At 40.8% G+C, this 17,073-nt stretch overlaps 1 protein-coding gene across 1 annotated transcript in view; it reads right to left on the bottom strand.

Annotated features, from left to right (window-relative positions):
• Positions 1 to 17,073, bottom strand: part of LOC124550905 (nuclear RNA export factor 1-like) — a 144,063-nt gene that overhangs the window by 26,258 nt on the left and 100,732 nt on the right. The window contains exons 11-12 of the mRNA XM_047125687.1: positions 9,703 to 9,874; positions 1,818 to 1,988 (exon numbers count right to left, since the gene is read on the bottom strand). Coding sequence (XP_046981643.1) covers positions 1,818 to 1,988; positions 9,703 to 9,874 — 343 coding nt within the window. The remainder of the gene's footprint in view (positions 1 to 1,817; positions 1,989 to 9,702; positions 9,875 to 17,073) is intronic.

Here is a 17,073-nt window from a genome sequence, read left to right as displayed (position 1 = left end):
CAAGATGAGTTCCAGAAATGTTACCATCAATGGCAGAAGCGCTGGAAAAAGTGTGTGCAATCAGAAGGGAACTACTTTGAAGGAGACAACACTAAACTTGACTAAAATGGTAAGCAACATTTTTTTTTCACATCAGCCTCATTACTTTATTGTGGCACCTCATATATTGCGGACGTTGAGTCACAGATAGGCACAACAAAAAGACAGTCAGACAAGCAAGCTTTTGGTCAAAGGCCTCCTCCTGAATTAGACAAAACAAACAAACAAACAAACACACACACACACACACACACACACACACACACACACACACACACACACACACATGACCACTGTCACTGGCTGCCAAAGCCGGACTGAGAATAACAATGCATGATGGGAGAAGCAATCTGGGTGGTGGAAGGGCTAAGGAGGTAGCTACGACAGGCAGGAGGACAGATAGCAGGGTAGGGGTGAAGGGCAGTAAAATGCTGCTTTTGGGAGAATACAAGGTGGAGAGAGGGTAGGGCAGCTAGGTGCAGTAGGTAGGTTACACAGAAGGCAGGGGGAAGTGCGGGTGGTTGTGTTTATGGACTTTAGGAAACAGGTAGAAGGTAGGAGTGCGCGGAGTGGTAGGGGTGAGGAGGGAGATGGACTCCAGGGAGAGGTTCTGGGATGAGCTTAAGGATCTGAGGAGACACTGGTGATCCTGTTGGTTTTCTGGAATGGCACCACTGTTGCAGTGTTTGTAGGTGGGATGAATCTGACAACTGGTGGATCCTTCTGCCAGGTAAGCCTTGCAGTTGCTTCTTTCTCTAAGCTGGTTGCAGGTTGTGATGTGAACAGCTTAGAGAAAGAAGAGATGACAATTTCTGCAGGACATGCCCATCATTTTGCAGGACAATGCTTGGATGTGTACATTGCAAGTTGTGATCGATTTGTTCAATCGAATGGCCTGGGAAGTGCTGTACCAACCACCGCAATGCCCAGACTTAATTCTTTGTGACATCCACTTGAATTCTAAACTGAAGGAAGCTCTCAAGGACATTAACTCTGAAACTTGTACTCAAAATACACACTGTGGGCGAATGAAGGTCAGTAAAACTTTGAACATGTATATCTTTTAATGGGCAGTTGCCACTATTAAAATTGCAACCCTCACAGAAAGTGACTGTCTAATGATGTGTGCAACAAGAACTACAGGAATTGAACATTTAATATGATGGTTGGTGATTTTTAATGTGAGTGTGTCTTCTTGTGTCATTCACATTGGAGTAACAAAAAAACAGCTGTTACATAAGTAGGGCCAATTCCCAATGGTGTCACAATGTACGGTGTAGCTGCACTGCACTTTACGACCAGTCTCTGAGCGGTATTTTGTTTACAGTAAGACTGATCTTACAATTGCCAAAGAATAACAAGAGAGGTAACATGTCTGTAAACGTTTCATTGCTGCTTAAGTATTTTCATATCTACTATAGTTTAATTAAAATAGCTTTGTGATTGATGTTTCCAAGAGTCTAGGGTAGTGTTAGGGCCCACCCACCAGCTAATTGTAGTTCTTTTTTGAGAGCCACATGCTCCTTATTTGTTTTACATGTACATACAGAACCTTGTCAATGTGGCCGGTTGTACACTGGAAACATTGCTTCCAACACAGCGCTCACAAAATTATTTTATTTCAGTCAGTGCCTCCTCATTTGGTGAGTAGCAAGCTATCCTCATACGGAAACTATATTCAACCTGGACTTTCTATCACTACATTTTGTTCGTTTTTATATTTTGGAGACTTTTAGTTCCTTGTGTGAAGTCTATAAAAGATGCAGAGCAGAACTTACCTTCAGCTGGTCTGCTGTGGGATTTGTGATAAGAAGCTCATCATTGGTGATGCACATGCCAACTCCGTGAGGTACTATGACCATTACGCGGCTAAATGAGCGAATGGGGAACGGTTTTGAACCACCTGGCTCCCGGAACATACCACTGACGGCCACGACCATTAGCTGTGGCTAAAAATGAAGGACAAGATGTTAACATTCAATGATAAATATGTCAATAATTGATCTGCAAATGAAAAGACACACAGAAGAAAAATGTAAAAAAACAAAACATAGCAAAACACTTCTGAGGAAGGTACCACTGAAAGTGCTGTAAGAGCGACATCTAAACTAGTTTCCACAATGGTACCACCCAAGTGCCTACCCACGAGCATAGTTCGTGTTACGATTTCAATCAGCAAGGCAGGAGTGTATGCTCCCAGACATCCGGTGAACAATTTTAAGTTTAAACACAGAGTACACCACATCATTAATGCATGGGCTGATAGTAGGTTTTAAACTTTGCTTAGAAACACAAGAAGAGGTACAGCTACAGCCTGGTTTGAATCGGGGTGGGGTGGGGGGAGAACCGGGGTGGGGTGGGGGGAGAACCGGGGTGGGGTGGGGGGGGGAGAACCGGGGTGGGGTGGGGGGGGGGGGGGAGAATCGGGGTGGGGGGAGAATCGGGGTGGGGGGAGAATCGGGGTGGGGGGAGAATCGGGGTGGGGGGAGAATCGGGGTGGGGGGAGAATCGGGGTGGGGGGAGAATCGGGGTGGGGGGAGAATCGGGGTGGGGGGAGAATCGGGGTGGGGGGAGAATCGGGGTGGGGGGAGAATCGGGGTGGGGGGAGAATCGGGGTGGGGGGAGAATCGGGGTGGGGGGAGAATCAGGGTGGGGGGAGAATCGGGGTGGGGGGAGAATCGGGGTGGGGGGAGAATCGGGGTGGGGGGAGAATCGGGGTGGGGGGAGAATCGGGGTGGGGGGAGAATCGGGGTGGGGGGAGAATCGGGGTGGGGGGAGAATCGGGGTGGGGGGAGAATCGGGGTGGGGGGAGAATCGGGGTGGGGGGAGAATCGGGGTGGGGGGAGAATCGGGGTGGGGGGGATGGGGGAGGGAGATTTTTCCAACCAGCTCGTGATTTTGAAAATCTTATACCACACCACTTAGACAGAATTTGCCACAATATCCCTCAGGACACCCAACAACTCTGTCAAGCAATACCAAGCCAAATACCTACTTGCATGCAGACCACAGATGGACCAATGAGTTAGTGACTTGCTCAATTTGTTAAGCACTTTCACTTGAATAAACCATCCAATCTTTCTTAAATTGGAATCATTCGTTTGTCCATACACATAGATTACATTTACCGATTTCTGTAGCAGTAAGCTAATTCCTTTAAGGTACAATTTATGCAAGAAACCGACTTCAAAAAGGGGGAACACCATCTTGTGTTCCATCAGGATTTGTACTAGGCGCACTCTTGTTCTTAACCTACATAAATGATCTTCTAATGTCCTTAAGGGACAGTTCAAAAACTATGATATCTGGTGAAATGCATACTCGTTGAGGGCTCAAACTCAAACCCAAACCTAGCAGACACAGCTTACAGCTGATGACACATACAATTGGTTCACTGTTAACAGTTTAAATGCGAAATCTCTGAGACTCATATAATGCAATTTCAAAAAAGCAAGACTGACCTTTTAGCATCAGGCATAGTTATTAAAATATGCTGAATGAAGCACAAGGCGTAAAATTTCTTGTGGTCCAGCTGGTTGACAAATTAAAATGGAAGCAACACAGGGGTAAATTGAGCAAGCTCAGCATGTTATGTCCTTAGAAGTTTCTCTCACTGAGCTGACCTAAAGAACAGACAGTTGGCATATTTCACGTATTTTCCCTCCCTTTTGTTTTACGGTACTATTTTCTGGGGCTCTGTGCCAAAAGTAAATGAAGTGCTTATCTAGCAGAAGTGAGCAATAAGAATATCACATAAAACAGACAACCACACATCTAGCATAAGTCCTTTTAAGGATCTTTGAATTCTTACAATAACTTCCCAATAAATATGTTCCTTAACTGACACACAAATAATTTTCATATAGACTCCTCTTGTCCAGGCTTCAGAATGCAGTTATACACTCTTGTGATAAACATTCCGCAACCTCCCATCTTACATAAATAATTGAATCCCAACCAATTCGAAACTAAAATAAAAACATATCCCATCAGGCACTCTTTCTACAAATTATTTGAATATCTACATTAACAGATTGAAAAGTTTTCTTGACTTCATGGCACACTCCACACACAAGGTTGTGCACATTACAACTAAATAAGGTGGATCAGTTTTGTAAAAAAAATATTTATTTCTTGCATTATACACCATTCTCGTTGACAATATATTGCCATTTCTCTGGAAGCTTATAAACTCCATTATTCGAAAATGTGGGGGTTTTCAGATTGATGACCTTTTTGAGGTTTAGTCTGCAGTCCTCCAAGGGATGAGGCATTTGCTATTCAGGAAATTCTGCAGCGAACGGAAAGATGGAAGTTGGAAGAGGTAATATCTGGTTAATATGGCGGATGGGTAACACATCCCACTCAAAAGAATGCAGCTTTTGACAGGTCACCAGGAGTAATGTGGTCAGGCGTTGTCGTGATGGAAGACATCATCATGTCCCGATCCGATAGTGATGGCTACCCTTTCTTGCACTACGATTTACTCTTTCAGGTATTGTACATGATCCACTTCTCATCTCCGGTTATCATCCATTCCAGAAAAGGAGCATTCTGATTGCTTCTTAATAAGGAGTCACAGATACACACACACTGAATCAAATTTGCTTCCCTCAGTTCATGAGGAACCCATGTACTGCAAATATTGACGTAATCTAGCTTCTTCAAGTTCCTGGCTACAGCAGCATGTGCAACACAGAGCTCCAGTGCCAACACCCACATTGTCATTCATGAATTGTTGACTATCATGTCATTAAGTCATTCCACATCCATAACCATTGGCCATCCAGATAAAGGTTTGTTTGTAAGGGAGAAATTCCCAGATCAAAATTGACTAAACCACTTTTGACATGCTCGAGCTGTTACTACGACATCCCCGTCTACAGCATAAATCTTCTGCCGGCACTGTGAGGTGGCTCTCCCCTCACAATAGTAAAACAGCACAAGATGTTGGAAATGTTCCTTCTTGCTTTCCACAGGTTGTAAACACACGTTCACACTATATCATCCAATAACATGAAAGAGAATTATACGGAGCAGAGATAATATGAGTGAAAATAATATTTTATTGCGCGCACACACAAATGTATATTAGGAGTTTTGAACAGATATGTGATTCAAAGATGACAACTGTATGCCACAAGTTCACAGTTTGCACCATGCTGCTCTGCTGAATGAATTTCTTACCAGCGAGAGTTTTGAATCTGGGTACTACCACAAGTCTTTGAAGACAAACTGCATCCTCCTGTCAGCCAACACACATCTACAAAGTTGTATTGTACTGATAGCCATTACAGCTGATCTCTCAGAGTATTTCATGTTGTTGCCAAGCATTTGTACCAGCTAGGGGCTAACTATTCACAAAACTTCCCAACTTCATGCTCTCATTTCTTTATTATCCTTACTTAAATAACACGGAAAAGATTCCTACTGACAATAAGAATTATTTGATTCATAATCCCAGAATACAAATGATCAAATAATTTCTGTAAGTGGCGACGTCAGCAATTATTTCTTGCTACCCCTTTATACGAGGGTTGACTGAAAAGCAATGCCTCCACCTTCATAACTCTTCAACAGTTGCCAGCATTGGTATGTGGCAGGTACCAGCTTGTTCTGTTGCCTCTTCTCTACAGCTCCAGTTGGTGGGAAGCCTTAGCATTGGGCAGTTGTGTTGCTACAGTGTGAAGTATGGAACCCTGCAAAGACGGTCGGTCAGTGCGATTTAAGCAACGTGCAGTCTTTGAATTCTTGACAGCAGAAGGTGTCACCCCAAAGGAGATTCGTCACAGAATGAAAGCACTTTATGGTGATTGTGTTGATGCGAGTACTGTGCATCATTGGGAGAGTAAGATTAAAGGTATTGAGGCAGAAACATCTAACATGCATGACAAACAAAGAGTTGGATATCCTGTGACAGCAACAATGGAGTTTCACAACCAAAATGTTGACAGATTGATTCAGGACGATCATTGTATCATTGAGAGAGAAATGCCAGCACAATCGACATTTCACAAGAACGTCCTTTGCTTGGCTATCTGAAGATCTGTGCATCATGCGTACCCCGGAAGCTGACTCCTTAAATGAAAGCGCACATACTTTAAATTTACCAGGAACTCATCTCACGTTACAAGACTGAAGGTGGCACATTTCTCTATTCAATTGTGACAGGAGACAAAATATAGTCGTGGAAACAGTGTCGACTTCTTCCACGACGGCTTCAGAAACGTTGTTCATCGATGGCAGAAATGCATCCAATCGGCTGGTGACTTTCATCGATGGCAGAAATGCATCCAATCGGCTGGTGACTAAGTGGAAAAGTCAATATTGGTAATTAAAGATCACATTCTAAGGAATATTTCTGCATTTGATTTATTAAAATATTCCCATCCAAACCCAATTAACAAAGGTTGAGGCGTTAATTTTCATTCAACCCTCATACACATGCCATTCGATTTGTCACCCTCATTCAGAATCTCAGACAAGGAACAGGAGTTCAAGATGTATCATGGTCGTATGTGTAACAGATTATTTAAACAACTTATTTTTTGTTACAAATAGCAGCAAGTAAGAAATATATTGAGGAGAGAGTCCAAAAATTCCATCATATTTCTGCCAACTGCAGAAAGACTTTGGACATTATTATTGCTTATTTCTCCAAAATGGTAGAACAATACTTTCTTATCAGCTTGTCACAGTGCCAATTCCATTTCAACTTTTACCTATATGTAGTTCAAGAAACTTCACACACAGTGTGGCATTTAATATGCGACAATTTCATTTGTAATTACATTACATTGTTTGTGAATAGTTGTTCTGTTCACTGTACGTGAGTGAATTATTGCTTAACTACAATTTTCTCGTGAGTCATGTCTGGCGTAGTTCGAGATATGATTGTTGTTGTTGTTGTGGTCTTCAGTCCTGAGACTGGTTTGATGCAGCTCTCCATGCTACTCTATGCTGTGCAAACTACTTCATCTCCCAGTACCTACTGCAACCTACACCCTTCTGAATCTGCTTAGTGTATTCATCTCTTGGTCTCCCTCTAGAATTTTTACCCTCCGCGCTGCCCTCCAATACTAAATTGGTGATCCCTTGATGCCTCAGAACATGTCCTACCAACCGATCCCTTCTTCTAGTCAAGTTGTGCCACAAGCTCCTCTTCTCCCCAATTCTATTCAATACCTCCTCATTAGTTATGTGATCTACCAATCTAATCTTCAGCATTCTTCTGTAGCACCACATTTCGAAAGCTTCTATTCTCTTCTTGCCCAAACTATTTATCATCCATGTTTCACTTCCATACATGGATACACTCCTACAAATATTTACAGAAACGACTTCGTGACATTTAAATCTATATTCTATGTTAACAAATTTCTCTTCTTCAGAAACACTTTCCTTGCCATTGCCGATCTACATTTTATATCCTCTCTACCTGGACCATCAGTTATTTTGCTCCCCAAACAGCAAAACTCCTTTACTACTTTAAGTGTCTCAATTCCTATTCTAATTCCCACAGCATCACCCGACTTAATTCGACTACTTTCCATTATCCTCGTTTTGCTTTTGTTGATGTTCATCTTATATCCTCCTTTCGAAACACTTTCCATTCCGTTCAACTGCACTTCCAAGTCCTTTGCTGTCTCTGACAGAATTACAATGTCATCAGCAAACCTCAATGTTTCTATTTCTTCTCCGTGGACTTTAATACCGACTCCGAATTTTTCTTTTGTTTCCTTTACTGCTTGCTCAATATACAGATTGAATAACATTGGCGATAGGCTACAACCCTGTCTCACTCCCTTCCCAACCACTGCTTCCCTGTCATGCCCTCGAGTCTTATAACTGCCATCTGGTTTCTGTACAAATTGTAAATAGCCTTTCACTCCCTGTATTTTACCCCTGCCACCTTCAGAATTTGAAAGAGAGTATTCCAGTCAACACTGTCAAAAGCTTTCTCTAAGTCTACAAATACTAGAAACGTGGGTTTGCCTTTCCTTAATCTATCTTCTAAGATAAGTCGTAGGGTCGGTATTGCCTCAAGTGTTCCAATATTTCAGCGGAATCTTCCCTGAGGTCGGCTTCTACCAGTTTGTCCACTTGTCTGTAAAGAACTTTCGTTAGTATTTTGCAGCGGTGACTTATTAAACTGATAGTTCGGTAATTTTCACATCTGTCAACACCGGCTTTCTTTGGGATTGGAATTATTATATTCTTTTTGAAGTCTGAGGGTATTTCGCCTGTCTCATACATCTTGCTTACCAGATGGTAGAGTTTTGCCATGGCTGGCTCTCCCAAGGTTGTCAGTAGTTCTAATGGAATGTTGTCTACCCCTATGATTAAGTTATGCTCTGCGCAAAATTCTACCAGGCAGCTTCCTCTTTCATTTCTTACCCCCAATCCATATTCATCTACTATGTTTCCTTCTCTTCCTTTTCCTACTACCGAATTCCAGTCACCCAAGACTATTAAATTTTTGTCTCCCTTCACCATCTGAATAATTTCTTTTATCTCATCATACATTTCATCAATCTCTTTGTCATCTGCAGAGCTACTTGGTATGTAAACTTGTACTACTGTAGTAGGTGTGGGCTTCATGTCTATCTTGGCCACAATAATGCGTTCACTATGCTGTTGGTAGTAGCTTACCCGCACACCTATTTTTTTTATTCATTATTAAACCTACTCCTGCATTACCCCTATTTGATTTTGTATTTATAACCCTGTATTCACCTGACCAGAAGTCTTGTTCCTCCTGCCACCACTATATCTAACTTTAACCTATCCATTTCCCTTTTTAAATTCTCTAACCTACCTGCCCAATTAAGGGATCTGACATTCCACACCCCGATCCGTAGAACGCCAGTTTTCTTTCTCCTGATAAGGACGTCCTCTTGAGTCATCCCCGCCAGGAGATCCGAATGGGGACGATTTTACCTCCGGAATATTTTACCCAAGAGGATGGCATCAGTTAACCATACAGTAAAGCTGCATGCCCTTGGAAAAAATTACGGCTGTAGTGTCCCCTTGCTTTCAGCGGTTCGCAATACCAGCACAGCAAGGCAGTTTTGGTTAGTGTTACATGACCAGATCAGTCAATCATCCAGACTGTTGCTCCTGCAACTACTGAAAAGGCTGATGCCCCTCTTCAGGAACCACACATTAGGATAGTATGCATTACAATTTTTGTGTAACCCTTTGAATGAGATTTTTCTAGTAGATGTTTAAGAAGATCAAAACTGCCAAACAGTGAACTGAAATGTTCCTTTTGTCTCTAATCCTGAGTTTAACCCCATGTAGGGGAATACCACAATGCAATAAAATTTACTTTCCACTAGAAGGTTCTTGCAGAACTGAGGTCTTGGAAAGGGCGCAGGAAAACATCACACAGATAATTTTTCATAGTCAGGCCTGCCAAAATATCGTACTTCAATTTGTATTTGAAGTATTTGTTACCGAACACCTGTGACAAAGCAGTTAAGAAGCTATTTTCACACAGGTTATAACTACAAAACAATTTTCTTCACCATTTGCAACTCCAATGAAGGTTCATACAAAGTACTCAACTAGCGTCTATTACCTGCCAATTAAATATGCTTCTCTATGCTTTGATCTAGAGAAATTTGATTATACAGAAACGAGAATGTGAAAGAAACTTACTGAGAAAATTAGAAGGTCAAATGTGAAGGACTGCGGGTCATGTTCTGTTCGAGGAAGATCCGCCAGAGCAGTGACCACCACATGACGTCCACGTCGCAGCAATTTTCGTCGGCGGTCTGTTTCTGTTACACGCATCAGGTTGCGATTGTTTCCAAGGTACACATTCAACCGGCTGAAATAAATCACAGTAATAGTTAAATTGCCACATGACAGACATGTTTCATCCTTTAATTGTGTGTGTGTGTGTGTGTGTGTGTGTGTGTGTGTGTGTGTGTGTGTGTGTGTGTGTGTGTGTGTGGGGGGGGGGGGGGGGGGGGGGGGGGACACGTCAAGTCTCTTTCTTGGCAGGAAATAACCCACAGCTATAGGTGGTGGAGGAGGAGGAGAAGGAGGAGGAGATTAGTGTTTAATGTCCCGTCGACAACGAGGTCATTGGAGACAGCTATAGGTACATAAAATGCTGTGCTCTGACCTGTCTTCTCTGAATTGTATGTATCTACTACAAAAAAGAATAAAATATTGCTCAAAATACTACGAGGGTAAGTCAATTATTATCTGCAGTTTAATTATATTTTTGTTTACTTTGGTAGTACTGTTGTTCTACATCGATGACGCATGCTTTGTTTATTTGCTGTTATATCTTTGCAGTTTTCAAGCTGCTAGGTTAGTTTTGTCATCACTGCCGTGCTGTTAAGCACGGCTGCTCTGCTGCCTATTTGCACCAAAGAAGAGCAACGTTCAGCGATCCATTTTTTGTGGTTTGAAGGCATTTCAGGGCTGAAATTCATCAAAGACTTTCAGTACAGCACGGGAACAGTGTTTTGCCACAACGGAGTGTCTATGAATGGATTGAAAAATTCCGAAATTGTCAGAAGTGTTATGCACGATGAAGGAACCAGAAGACCGTTTGTTGCCACAAATGAAGAAGCCATTGAGTGCTCACGTGAAATGATTCTCTTAGACGATGAACTACTGACAAAGTGGCACATCGTCTGCAAATTAGTCACGGTTCTGCCTACGAAATTACCCACAACAGACTTCGATTTCGTAAAGTTTGTGCAAGATGGGTCACAAAACAACTCTCACAGTTGCATGAACAAACGCGCTTGGACATCTGCAAAAAACATTTGTATCGGTATGGTAATGAAAGAGACAACTTCTTAGACAGGATCACTACTGGTGATGTAACATAGATCCATCATTATGAGCCGGAGAGTAAATGGCAGAGTATGGAATGGAAACATCCAAATTCGCCGTACAAGAATAAGTTCAAGACCCAACTGTCCGCAGGAAAACTGATCCTTATGGTTTTTTGGGATGCACAAAATCCAGTAATGGAGCAGTATGCGGAAAGGGGCACAACAATAAACAGTGTACGTTACAGTGAGATGCTTACTGCCAGGCTAAAGCCTGCAATTCGAAGCAAACGCCAAGGATTGCTGTCAAAAGGTGTTGTGTTGTTGCATGACTACGCCCATTTGCGTACTGCTGCCCACACTGCTGTAACACTCCAGAAACTCAAATCTGAAGTACTGGATCATCCTCAATATAGTCCCAATCTTGCCCCTTCTGACTATCACTTGTTTGGTCCACTCAAACAGGCATTAAGGGTGCCGTCTATTTGCCTCCAGCGAAGCAGTGAAAGAAGTGGTGTATTCCTGGCTCGCAGCTCAACCGAGAACCTTCTTTTATGAGGGCATCAGGAAGCTTGTACAATAATGGACAAAGTGCGTTGAAACGCAAGGGGACTATGTTGAAAAATGTTGTTCTTTTAAGTTTCCTATTCGATTACAATAAAATTTAAAACTACTTTGCAGATAATAATTGACTTATCCTCGTAATTCCAACAAAAAGAAACATGGTGTCCACTGAAGGAGTCCCTGATTTTCAAATTAAATATCTCTAAAATTAAGACTGATAGAAGAGTGCTGTTTACTGTAGAGGCTGTAAGAATTTAACACAGAGTTTCTAAATAGTGCAAAAAGCTGCTAACACATGGTACTATAATTGCTATACATATGCCTATAAATAGTGCACCACACTGAAACGTGAAAGGTGGTTAGCACACCAAAGGAAGAGCTAGAAATCATTTATGTCATTGAGCAACGTATTTTTCTGGTACTGGAATACCACAGGTTAGAACACAGTCTTACGGCAACAAGGCACAGTTTTCAAACATGATTTAATGTCCCAAAAGGACCCAATGCAAAAGTTATTTGCCAAATTCCAACGGACAGGCAGCTTGGCTGGTGTTATGGTGGGGAATGCTGACCCCAAGGAAATTGTAATAACAAGGGCTGTTCAAAAAGTATCCAACCTTATTTGTTATTGTTTAAGCCAAGAATATAATAAGCGTGTGCGCACTCTCTACCTTTGTAGGTACACGTAGTGGATAAATCTGACTTTTTCCCCATGACTGTGGATCCAACCAGTTGCTGACTAGCTGCTGACAAGTGAACACATGTAAGTGGTAGTCATTGGATTTTGTGTTGTGGGCAAAGTGACAGAAAAAGTGGGACAACATTACTGCAATGAATTTGTTTTAAGCTTGGCTGTTCTCAAGTTGAAATAATCCACAAGATTCGACAAGTGTTTGGGGAAGAAGCAGTGGATACCACACAGAGAAAAAGAGTGGTACAACTGCTTAAAAGAAGGTTGCTCATCAGTGAAGAATGAAGCACATTCAGGTAGGGCCCCCAAGATCCACAAATGAGGTGGTTATTGAACACATAAGTACACTGGTGGTGCAGGGTCGACAAATCAAAGTCAGCGAACTTGCAGGTAAGATTAAAATTGGTACTGGATTCATTCATTCCATTTTAATGGAACATCTGGACCTCAGAAAATTTGTGCCAAAGTTCCTAACAACTGAGCGACTCCAATGGTGTGGTACATCAAGATTACAGCTCAGAAGATACTCTTGTCAATAAGGATTGCTACCATGAGGTTTTGCGTTGCCTTTTTGAAGCAATGACACACAAACGGCTTGACTCGTGGCAGTGGTAAGTTGGCACCTCCACCACGATAAGGCATCCACTCATCATTCTTAATCAGTTCAGTTTTGACTGAACGCAACAAAGCTGTGGTTTGTCAGCCTCTCTATTCAGCTGACAGACACTGAGTGACTTCTGGCTGCTCCCTAAACTGAAGAGAGAGATGAAGTGACCAGATTTCAGAATTCAACAGAGCAGTTGCACACCACACCATATCAGAAGATATTTTCCAGTGAAGCTTCCAGAAGTGGCAGTAGCACTGGGAGAGGTGTGTAGAAGCCGAAAGAGACTACCTTGAAGGTGACTAGTGTCAAACAATTTTATCTGAATAAAGAATGATTTTACAGATTAAAGTCAGATACTTTATTAACAGCTCATGTACTCCTGAAAATTTTGCCACAGTTTGTGGAATTATTTGACAAAAGCCAAGGAAATCTGTCCAAAGAATTGCAGCAGAAACTGGCTTTAAGTGTTCCAGTATGCGCAAAAGACTGGGACTCAACTTACACATTTCCATTCAAAATCCAAAGCCACCAGGTCTTACGTGTAAGATAAAAGAGTTGACTTTGCGAACCAGATTCTCACAATGATTAATGATGAAGGATTTGACGTTGTCTGCATCTGGTTCATAGATGAAGCACACTTCCACCTTAATGGAATTGTGAATAAACAAAATTTGCGATTTTGAAGTTCCGTAAATTCCCATTTGTGTGACGAATGACCTCTATATTTTCCCAAAGTTACTGTTTGGGCTGCAGTAAACTATCATTAGTGAATGTTACATCACAATTTTGGAACAACTGGACTCTACACAGCTAGCGTTAGAGGATCAAGCAGGAAACGAGAGCTTCATGCAAAATGAAGCCAGGCAACATTGCACCGAATAAGTGTTTTGCTTTCTTGATGAATACTTCAGGAATAGCATCATTGTGCTGGATTATTGCAAATTTGTTGGCACAAGGATCCATTAGCATCCATATTTGCCGTATCTGATTCCTTGTAACTACTTTGTGTGTGCTACATTGAAAGACACTGTCTACTGGAATCGCACCATCACGCTGGACGAGTTCAAATCAGATCTATGTGGCACCTGAATTCATTTCCGTTGAGGCACTATAAAATGTGACAGCGGATTTCATTGTTCCTTTGTGCCACCTCCACACTGTGAGTAGAGGACATTTCGAAAAGATTGTCATGTGATTGCGAAGACCGCTTGCTGAGGACATGCATTATGTACGCTGATACTGTACCAGCTGCACAGCATACAGTGCCACCTGTTAGCAGTTTTTCGAACTATCTTGAAACTTCTGTATAAAATTCTTACAACTTTCACAATAATCACAGCTTTTGTTATGCTCGTCGATTGATCATAGTTTCTGAGATATTTATTTTGAAATCAGTGATCCCTTCACTGGACACACTGTACAAGAATCTCAAGATTACATTAAATTTTCTGTGCCCTGTATTGTGATGTAACTTCGTTGAAATCAATATTGTCTAGTTTAAAGCAACAGTCTTGACTGCTGCCACCAGCAACACATCAATGGAAGCCTGAGGCTGTTAGTTCCCTTTGCATTGCCACTTCCACTGTGCAAACCACTGTCCCTGCCAGTTTTCAGTTGGTCTTTGCAGTAGGGAATACATTTAATGTTCAGTTTCACATGCCTTACCAGTGTGATAAAAGTGGTTGAAAGAGGGGGCATGGGAGACACTGTACAGATCTCAGAAACCAGTAGCTAAGCGTGGAAGTCCGCTAATCATAAAGCAAATGGTTCAAATCTCACTAGTAGCAATTTTTTTCACTCTTATTTAAATTCCATATTTATTAACAAATACTGAATAATACTTTAATAAAAATAACATCTCATTACTTTGAATTACTAGTTGTAGAAAAACAAAGTTTGATACGGACATGTAATATGCCACTGTTAAATGAAAAATCATTATATCCATTAATAACGCTGATCAATCTTCATGAATAGAGGAGTCTTCTTTTCTATTTGATGCCTTGCATATTGGCACCAAACTGTAATATAATGCAAACACTGGCATTTTCATGTAATTAGTAACCAGAAATAAAATAAATATTTTTATTATAAAATATGATTCAACATTTGTTATTTAATATATATATACACTAGGAAGTTTCAAACCAGCAACTTCAATACAGTAAAATCCCGATTTAACAAACCCACTTTTCATGAATATTTGTCAGTCCCAGAGAAACTCCCGTAAGAGCGTTATTTTTCCTCTTTTAATGACCTCACTTTAAGAAAAAGTTCACTTTTAAGGAATACATGTTAAACACTCTGCAAATTAAAATCCATTTCTTATACTATCCCTAATACGTTCGAGTGAGTTTCCGATTTCTTTCAGTGTCAGACAGGCAGTACTTTATGTTGTGTGACAGTAGTATATTGTACTTGATTGTTTCAGTCAACACATATCTTGATCGAATTCCATTGCACTGATACTGGAAAAAGCATTGAATGAATGCAAAATCAACTTTCACTCTGCTTGCCTTGTGACTCCCATCACATGATTGGACGTCGTCACAGTCTCTGAGTCACGTAGGGCAAGCTGTTAAGTGTTGTCTTTATTATTCAGGGTGTATACACGGACAAGAAAAATAAATTTTCAGAATTCTCCATGATTTTCCAGTTAAAAATGCAGATTTTCTGGGTGAAAATATGCTATAACCCTGTTGAAAGTACCCTTTTCCCCGAGTGAAGTGGCAACAACTTTCCCCTCACAGTTGTAAAACTTATCAATACTTTGAACGCTGAAGGTTTTATACAGCAGCATAGAACTTCCCGGCACTTTACAAAATGAAACCCAGCAAAAAAAAAAAACAATGAGTCTTGGAAAGATCTCCGATGCGTCCAACATCTACACTGCATATTTTCGCACAATGGAGGTGTTAACAGGAGTTCCACAAATACAGCACAGTCGCTTCTGAAGAGCCAAAGACAAGATTGCAATGCGCTTTTGACAGACAATCACTACTCAAGTCATGTGATCTCACCAGCCAAAGACAGCGATATTCAGAGCACAGGACACGTGATGTAGTCAGCCAATAGCAACATCATTGTTAAGCAGTGTGAACGCTCAAATAGGGAAGGTAATGGTTTAAACTAATATAAATACAGTATAGTTACAAGAGACACTAAGCTTTAACATATAATATCGGTCATCAAAAATTATTTGCTGTTTTTTCTGTGGATGTGGTTAGAAAGGCTCCTACGAACATAGCTTAAATCACAGCAGCTAAACATTTCTGACAAGCACGACTATAAATTTCATTGCTGAGCACCAAACATTTTGTGGGTTACCTGGCTGAATACATGTTCTGTAGTGCACTTTGACTCTTCCATAGAAAAGCCAACTGCAGGTGTAATTCCTCAAGAACTCACTTCACACTTTATGCCTTTGTTATTGCGTAATTTGTAAGCTACAAAAGAACTAAAATAAATGTGAAAAACTAACCTTGAAATGTGGTCCTTTTTAGCATGTGTTACCCTTTTAAGATATATCAAACACAAATGGCCCAGTAAAATATTAAATAATGGCATAAATGGCTGGTCTTTTAAGCCTGAAAATTTTGTAAGTGGCTGGTCCTCAATATTAAATTTTGAATGAGGTCTAACACACTGTGACTTAAGAAATTCATCACATGTAACATAATTCATCTTGTGTAAAAGGAAATTTACTTTGACAGTAACAATACTCAAACCACCATTTGCAATATTTTCCTGTGACCTGTTAAAAATATAAACAGTTGTGACATTATGCTCATCAAAATGAGGCCCAAGAGAAAGATGCAAGGAAAGCAGTTTGTTGTTACAAAGTATTGCATAGTCTTTGACACATATTGCTGTTGGCAGATGCTTGAGTATGTATTTTATTTTGTTTTGTTGTTATAAATGGTGTATTCTTTCTTTTTTGTTACTAAAGATTTATTTTGGTGTTATTCTGTCGTTTATGTTTTATTGCTCTGGTATTATTACGCAATTATGGGCTCAAATAAAATTCTTTGTTAGAGTTTTTCTCCCAGTCAAAAATTTCAAAAATTTAACTGAAAACTAGAATACTGAAAAAATGCCTGGAAGTCTATGAGATTCTCAGGTTCTCCCCAGATTTCCCAGGGCATATACACCTTGTTATTATCAGCTATCAGTTTCAATTTTGTGGAGTTTGTAACGGTACTTTGACTACCACGCCTCTGCCAGACCAAGATGTGATTTACGATTGCGCATGCAGAAGAGCGCTGCGCCAGTGACAGATTTTAATAAGTAATTTTGATCCTTTTTACTTTTGCGTAGGTGCTTGTTTTAACAACTAGTTCATTACTCTCTTGTTTTCTTGTCTTCATATGTTT

This window comes from Schistocerca americana, chromosome 9, assembly GCF_021461395.2.
Source record: "Schistocerca americana isolate TAMUIC-IGC-003095 chromosome 9, iqSchAmer2.1, whole genome shotgun sequence".
In the NCBI taxonomy this organism is placed as follows: Eukaryota; Metazoa; Arthropoda; class Insecta; order Orthoptera; family Acrididae; genus Schistocerca; species Schistocerca americana.
This window is presented reverse-complemented; position numbering and strand designations above follow the sequence as displayed.